General features: G+C 56.7%; 1 protein-coding gene across 1 annotated transcript in view; it reads right to left on the bottom strand.

Annotated features, from left to right (window-relative positions):
* Nucleotides 1-4,928, bottom strand: part of TCERG1L (transcription elongation regulator 1 like) — a gene marked incomplete at both ends in the record, with an annotated part of 49,694 nt that extends 44,766 nt beyond the window's left edge. Inside the window, 3 exons of the mRNA XM_082286103.1 lie at nt 1,927-2,107; nt 2,969-3,115; nt 4,659-4,928. Of these exons, the coding sequence (XP_082142229.1) occupies nt 1,927-2,107; nt 2,969-3,115; nt 4,659-4,928 (598 nt within the window). The remainder of the gene's footprint in view (nt 1-1,926; nt 2,108-2,968; nt 3,116-4,658) is intronic.
* Nucleotides 4,929-7,948: the final 3,020 nt, after the last annotated feature.

The raw sequence follows: 7,948 nt of genomic DNA on the forward strand, positions 1-7,948 counted from the left end.
GGATGTTGGACTGGCACCAACCACAGCAACCAGAGAGGAGATCTCAAGAAGGATGGGAAGGAATTCTTGACTGGCCCTGGCACAGGGTGCCCAGAGCAGCTGGGGCTGCCCCTGGATCCCTGGCAGTGCCCAAGGCCAGGCTGGACATTGGGGCTGGGAGCAGCCTGGGACAGTGGGAGGTGTCCCTGCCATGGCAGGGCTGGCACTGGGTGGGCTTTGGGGTCCCCTCCCACCCAACCCAGTCTGGGATTCCATGATTCTGTGATTCCATTATTTACAGAGATGGCTGGGGGGATTTGTGCTTCTCCCTGCCCTTCTCCCACCTCAGAGGTGGAAGCCAGCACTGAACCTGCTGCTGGGAGAAGAGCAGGATCCAGCTGCAGGGCTCCTGAGCAAACAGCCATGGGCACAGGCATAAAACCCTTCCCCTCCCAGTGCTCCCTGCAGCCCACAGACGTGGCACCAGGCTGGCAGTGTCCCTGTTCTGCCTGGCACTGTCCCTGAGCCACTCCCAGGAATGCTCTTGCCTTACATCTGACACTTCGCACGTGATAAAATATGCTTGTGCACATTTAAAATATAGAAATATTTTAAAATACTGACTTTTTTAAACATGCAGAAACAGGAGGGGCTGTGGGTCCCCTGCCCAGACCCCCTCCCTCACCAGCACACCCATCCTTACAGCCCCTGCTCCTCCTGCCTGGGAGCACAGCTCAGTGACTCCCCAGGCAGCCCGGGCACACAGATGCTTTTATGGGTAATAAATACCAATAAATACTCTAATAAATAGAAATGGATTAATGACAGGGTCTCCCCTGTCACAGCAGTGCCTCCTCCAGCTGAGCCCCAGGCAGTCCTGGCAGGAGGAGAGGACAGCTGAGCCACAGTTCTGCTAAAACACCAAAACATGGACCCAGACTGAATGGGCCAACACGTTCCAGGGCATTCCCTGCTAATTAATCAGGCTGGCTAACGAGCCCAGGAGCCAGGATCTATTCCAGCACACTCCAAACCTCAGCACTGATGGCAAACACAAGGTCCTGAGTGCTGCACAGCTCTGAAATACAAACTACTTTGGGGAAAGGCCACGGAAAGGGAGCCTCAACCCCTCTGCTCTCAACCCCAGGGACAGCACCTTCGCTCTGAGGAGGGCAGGAACAACTGGCAGCAATCAGTAATTCTAATTCCCACTTTAAGAGTGTATTTAGGGGCTGAAGCATCAGTGGCACTTTACTCCTCAATCTTCTGTATAGAACAACTGCTATTTTAATTTACTCCTGCAGCAACAAAACAGAGCTCCAACCCTACTGGAATGCATGGTCTGCTCTTGGCCAAGGGTAAATGTTCTTTTCCAGGTATAAATCTTGGTTACCTAAAGCATCACAGAATATTTACACAGTTCATATTTATATTTATAGCTTTTAGTTCTTCTGTTAAGTCACGCAGATTAATGGAATTTATTTCACAAATGACTGAGCTGTAATGAGACGACGGATCCACTGCTCTGCTCTCCTGCTGGCTGTCTGCACAGACCCCACCAAACTCTTAAAATGAGCAGACAGCAGAATCCTACATGGGCTGTGCCACAGAATCACAGGATCTTTCAGGCTGTCAGCGATTTCTTGTTTGAAAAATAAACTCAGTAGATGGGGAGTGGTTGGTCCCCTCCTTGCAGAGGTCACCAAGCAGCTACAGAACAGCCTGGCACAATCTGCCATAATTGCACATGGCCTTTTCCTTCTCTCGGAGTCATTTAGAGGATGAACTGCACTTGGCCATCAAGGGTCTGCTCAAGCAAGAGATTTTCAGCTGAATGGAAGCAAACCTTCACTTTAGAGAGCAGCTTTGCCTCTCTGGGGGACGCATTAAGGGAAAAACACCAAGAAACAGGCAGGTACTTAATTATTGATGCGCTTATATCCTGACCTGGGATCAGCTGAGGGGCCAAGACGAGCGTGGGCAGTGGCCTGGAGGCAGCAGCTGGCCTGGCTACAGCCATGGCTACTTGATTGCTCAGCAGCAGAGGTTTCTCAGCCCCCTGGAACAGCCTGGACTCCTCAGGTTGGATCCAGGCCGAATCCAGGGCAAAGGCATTGTTCAAGTAGATCTGTCCAACAGAAAGAAAGAAAAATGTTACAGTTTGAGATCCAAAATTCAGAAATACAAGTGAGAATGAAGTGTCTTTAACTCAATGTTACAGCAGGCAGTGCCTCTGCTGGGGACAAACTTCCCCGACCAGGGGGGTTTCTGCTCCCTCCCTGCAGAGGCTGAATTGAAGCGACCACTTAAAAATTAATTGGCTTTGACATGACTCATCAGCTGCTGCAGCAGCACAGGAGGCAAGGAATCACTGAGGGCAGCGTTGTCCTGACACAGCCGCTCTGAGCGACCCCGTCAGCTCCAGGGTCACGTCCCCAACCGGGACATGGGGATGAGGGACAGGGCAGGACAAAGGCACAAAACAGCTGAGGTGCAGCAGGGGACAAAGGCACAAAACCAGGTGTTCAGCACACAGCTGGCAAATGGGCAGATGTGGGGAACGGAGGTGGGATGGGGACACGGGACCCCCCGAGGGACACCCTAGCACCGGGGGTGTGGCAGCGCCCACGGTGACACCGCTCTGCCAGCGCTGGACTGTGGCACCCCTTAGGGACAAACAGTGGGAAAACCAGGGAGAAAGGGGAGATGGAAAACCCCCATAATCACGTCTTGTAGGAAAATGAAGACATTCTACTCAAAGGAATAAATACTAAAGACATTTTAGTCTCATTAAAACTCGGGAACAGTGAGGCTGTAACTGCTGCTCCATCACCTGCCCCTTCCAACATTCCTCCCCCGCAGGGTTTTCCTGACAAACACCGACCTCTCACAGCCCTCCCCAGCTCACTGAGCCCACAACACTCTTCAGCTTAGGTACTTCATATGCTCCAGCCTTAAAAACCCTTCAGCACGCCAGGACCGCACTTACTTTGCAGTTGGGCAGCCTTTTATCAATCCAGCTCTTCCCGGCGTGAGGCGGCACCGTGGCTGTGTACACGGGCGGCAAAACCGGAACAAACTCCACGCTGGAAGAAGGGGAAAATCCTACGACCGGGGAGTGAGCTCCAAATAGCCACTTCAGAGGGAAAAAAAACCATAGGAGGAGGAGTTAACAAAAGGATTTTACCCTGAGTAACCGATGCTTTCCATGATTTCCTAATTACGTGACGGATGAGCACGGAGAATGTCAGGAATGTCCCTTCAGCCCAAGGGTTTGTGTTTCTTTGGGCATCGCAGGGTGAGCAGCGAGCGGCACTGGCGGCACAGAGCGGTTCGGGAAGCCACGAACCCAAAACCTGGAGCAGGGCAGCACCGGCAATGGCTGCAGCCGCCAGGCAAGCGGGGCTTCCTTTGCTCACACTGAACCTCACACCGAACCCAAAACAGCACCGTAAAGTGCCTTAAAACGCGTCTGGAGAACCAAAGGGAACGGCAGAAATGTTTTTTTTCTCAACTTAAATTCGCCTGGCAAGTGGGTTCCCACAGCAAAACCACCTCTGCAGGTTCGTCGAGTGGTCTCCCGCTGGGGAATAATTGATGTTCCCGTTTCATTAGAGCAGCACCGACTGTTTTCTCCCGAACCACAAGAGACGCTCGAGCTCGAAAAGGCTGGAAATCATCACACCGAATCGAGCGGACACCACAGCGCTCACAGCTCGCGTTTATTTTTACTTCTGTCTACCAAAAAACATGAAGCCGAGGCAAAACTGCGCGCACAGCTCCGACCCCTCCGCTGTGACGGGACGAACACGCGGCTGCAGGCTCCGCTACTGCGAGCAGCCTCATGGCAGCAATTAATAATTGAAATATTCATCAGGGAAAGCACTGGCGCGACACGTTGGTTCCAGTGACACGGCTCAAAACTTTCGTCTTTATAAATATTCACAGAGCGCACAGCGGCGATGCTGCCCCGGCTGCCGGAGCGCGCCCGGAGCATCCCTCCCGTTCCTGCTGCCTCTGCGGAAAGCGCATCCTGCAGCCAGCAAGGAGCCGAGCCCCGCCGGAGGGACCCCCGGCCGCACCGAACGGACCCCCAGCCCCTCTGGCAGCTCCTCTCCTCCCGGAGAAATCCTCGCCGCACGTTTCCAGAGCCGCTGGAAGTGCCGCGCTCCAACACGCGCGGGGCCGTGACCGGCGAGCGAGCCCGCGGGGCGCAGAGCATCGGGAAGGGGATGCAGAGCCCGGGGAAGGGAGAATGCAGAGCCCAGGGAAGGGGAGTGTAAAACCTGGGGAAGGGGAGATGCAGGGCTTGGGAAGGGGGGGTGCACAGCCCGGGGAAGGGAGATGCAGAACCCGGGAAAAGGGGAATGCAGCGCCCGGGGAAAGGGGGACGCAGAGCTTGGGAAGGGGGGGATGCAGCGCCCGGGGAAGGGGGATGTAGAACCCAGGAAGGGGACATGCAGAGCCCGGGAAAAGGGGGATGCAGCGCCCGGGGAAGGGGAGGATGCAGAGCTCGGAAAGGGAGAATGCAGCGCCCGGGGAGCCCCCCCTGCCCCGCGGGGTCTGTCCCGCCGCCGCCCCCATCCCGCCCGGCGCGTCCTCGCCGCGGGCGGGGGTCTCGGTGCCGTGGCCGGCGGCTCCGGGAAAGTTGTGTCCCCGCACGGCGGCTCCGCCCTTACCTGGCCGTGCAGGAGCGGCTCCGCGGCCGCGGGCAGCAGCGGCAGCAGCGGGGGCTCGGCGGGGCCGCGCCAGCCCGGCCCGGGCCGCAGCAGCGCGGGGGGCGGCAGCAGCAGCAGCGGCGGCGGCGGAGGGGGGGCCCCGGCGGCGGCAGCGCCCACCCGGAGCAGCCCCGCGGCCGCGGGCAGCACCCAGGCCCAGGGGGGAGCGGGGGGCTCGGCGGGCGGCGGCCACAGCAGCGGCGGCGGGCGCGGGGCGGCGGCCGGGAGCATCCTGCATGGCCCGGGCCAGGAGCGCCGCGCTCCGCTCGCCTCCGCCGCCCGGCGCAACTCCGAGCCCGCGGCACCGCGGGCAGGCTCCGCCCGGCGCGGGGGGAGCGGGGCGGGGGCGCGGCGGGGCCGCCCCGGGGAGGGGAGGGATGGGGGAGGGACGGGCGGAGGGACGGAGCCCCGGCCCCGGGGCAGGCTCCGGCGGGAGCGCGGCCGCTGCCGGGGGTCGGCGGAGGAACGAGTGGGATTTTCGGCGTCATCCCCCGCGGCCGCAGGTGCGGGAGGCAGCCCCTGCCCGCGGGGGACGCGTGGGGATGGCAGAGACGGCTGGGGTGCGCCGGCACTGCCGACACCCCCAACCTTCCGGAGCCCCCCTCACCCCTAAAATCCCCCGGACCACCCAACCCCCTCAACACCTCCGACCCCCAAAGCTCCCCAACCTCCTCGCCGTCCCCAGAAGCCGCAGCCCCCAAACCTTCCCGACCCCCCCAATCTCCCCCTTTCCCAGGCCGTGCGAGTGCCACGGAGTCAGAGTAGCAGCAGGGTCGGGTATCCCACGGCTGCCCCCTCAGCCGAGACCCTTCTGCCGTCAATGAAAATGACATGGATTTAAGCTGCCAGAGGACAGGGTTAGGTGGGATAGTGGGAGGAAATTCTTCCCTGTGAGCAGGGGCACAGGGTGCCCAGAGCAGCTGGGGCTGCCCCTGGATCCCTGGCAGTGCCCAAGGCCAGGCTGGACATTGGGGCTGGGAGCAGCCTGGGACAGTGGAAGGTGTCCCTGCCGTGGCAGGGGTGGCACTGGGTGGGCTTTGGGGTCCTTTCTAACCCAAACCAGTCCGGGATCCTGGGAATTTCCTGGCAGACCAGAGGAGAGGAGCCTGGTGCTGCTGCTGCTGCCTGAGAGCACCTCCCTTGTCCTGTCTTGTCCAGTCCAGCCCAGCCCAGCCCAGCCCAGCCCAGGTGATTCCAGGCTGAGCGCCCCAGGGTCAGCAATGTTCCCTTACAACCTGTGGGTTTGTTTCTGCTGCCATCTCCTCTCTACTGTGAAATGAAGGAGATGAGCAAGCCTCTGCTGACGGCATCACAGCTTCCAGCAGCTCCAGCAAAAAATTAAAGGGATGAATAACAGCAAAATGGGCTGAGCCTGAGTTCACAGAACTCACAAATGTTTCAGCTTCACGGTTTAAAATCGTTGCAGAGGAGTTGGATCTCCCATGGCAGCAAACAACCTCAGTAAAGGTAATACCTCAGTAAAGGTAATACCCAAGAAGTTTTAGAATCAAATGATGATGATCTGTGGCTAAGCACGAGATCAGGGAAATACAGTGCTTCTAATTACCCTGAGAGACACTGGGAAATGGAGACTGGAGTAAAGCACAAAGCAGCAGAAATCTGATGAGCAGAGGATCACTGCTAAATGTTTTAGTGTGTGGCTGTTTGTACAACTCAAAACCACATCCTGGTAATTGGGACTGAGCAGAGGAACAGAAACACAATGACAAAATCAACAGCAAAAAAACACCAAACAGAAAAAGGGCTGCTTCCTATGAAATGCACTGGTGCTTGAGGAGCTGGGTTTGAACGCAATGGGGGGAAAAAGCACCTGAGAGAGTTCATCAGCGTCACCTCTGGTGCACACCTTGGCCCTTGAATACTGCAAAGAGCACTTTAGGCAGCCAAAAAGCCAATTTAGCACTGAAATAAAAGGTTTAGACCCACCATCTTCATTTTTAAGTCTAAAAAATGGGTCTGAGCACTCCAAAGAGACATCCTTTTTGTTCATATCTGCATTGTAGATTTCTCTCCCTGAGGACACTCTTAACCACTTTTCCTCATGCCGCGGTTGTGTGGTGAGACAGTCTCGGGTAATGACCAAACTTGCTGATGTTGGTGCACTGAGCTGTTTCAAGGAAGGGCTGCTGTAGATCGGCAGCCGTCCCCAGGGATCCATGTCATTTGGTGCGGTGGCACAAACAGCCCAGATCCCACCCCGCATTCCAAAGGCATCCCGTGGAACACCCTGAGTGCAGGTGCACCTGTGGCCAGGGACGTTTGAGCCTCTGAAGGTGCCTGGAGGTGCCAGCACCGGGGTTCCCGTGGGATCCGTGGCTGCTGAGGGTCTCCGTGGTGGGTGGTGCAGCAGCTCCCGCTGCTCCTCGGAGCACAAGTCAAGCCTCCACTGAGCAGAGCCCCAGGCAAACACATCAAATCAAAGATTGACATCAAATGACCCCTTGTTTTGGCTCCTGGCATGTGAAATACCCAGTCTTTGATGTGATTTTTGCTGAATTCCATTGATTTGCACGAGCCCTGTTACAACCCCATTAACAGATACCAAAAAAAGAGGAGGTAAATGAAGAGTAGCTTCAATGCAATAAAAATCACCGCAGGAATACCTGTGTGATGCAGGACTTCAGCCTCCCCAGGAGCCCTTTTTCAGTCTCTGGGATGGTGGGAATTGCCTTGGGCTCCTCGGGAGCCTCTCCCCCCTCTCTGGCAGGAGGTGACCTCTGGCAAACTGGGTGGAGAAAAGGATGGAGCAGCATTCCTCCTGTAAAATTCCTTCTGTAAAATATCTGTTTCCATTCTATTGGACTTCAATCAATTTGTTTTCTGGTATTTATACAATATTCACAAGCTGGTTTTATCCAAAGTCGGAGTTATTGATACCAAAACTTCAACCTCTGGTAGTTTAGGAAGGAAAAACAATCGAGGGATCACTGCCCTTCAGTTCCTGGCCAGCTGAAGGCAGAACAAGAGGGCACAGGCAAATACAGGATCCCAGATTGGTTGGGGTTTGAAAGGACCCCAAAGCCCACCCAGTGCCACCCCTGCCATGGCAGGGACACCTCCCACTGTCCCAGGCTGCTCCCAGCCCCAATGTCCAGCCTGGCCTTGGGCACTGCCAGGGATCCAGGGGCAGCCCCAGCTGCTCTGGGCAACATCTAAATTCATTCACTCAGACCCTGAATTTCTTCTAATCCTGTTGGATGCAGAAGTCAAAGACACCTTTCTTCTTTAAA

This window comes from Coloeus monedula (assembly GCF_965178545.1).
Source record: "Coloeus monedula genome assembly, chromosome: 8".
NCBI classification, from domain to species: domain Eukaryota; kingdom Metazoa; phylum Chordata; class Aves; order Passeriformes; family Corvidae; genus Coloeus; species Coloeus monedula.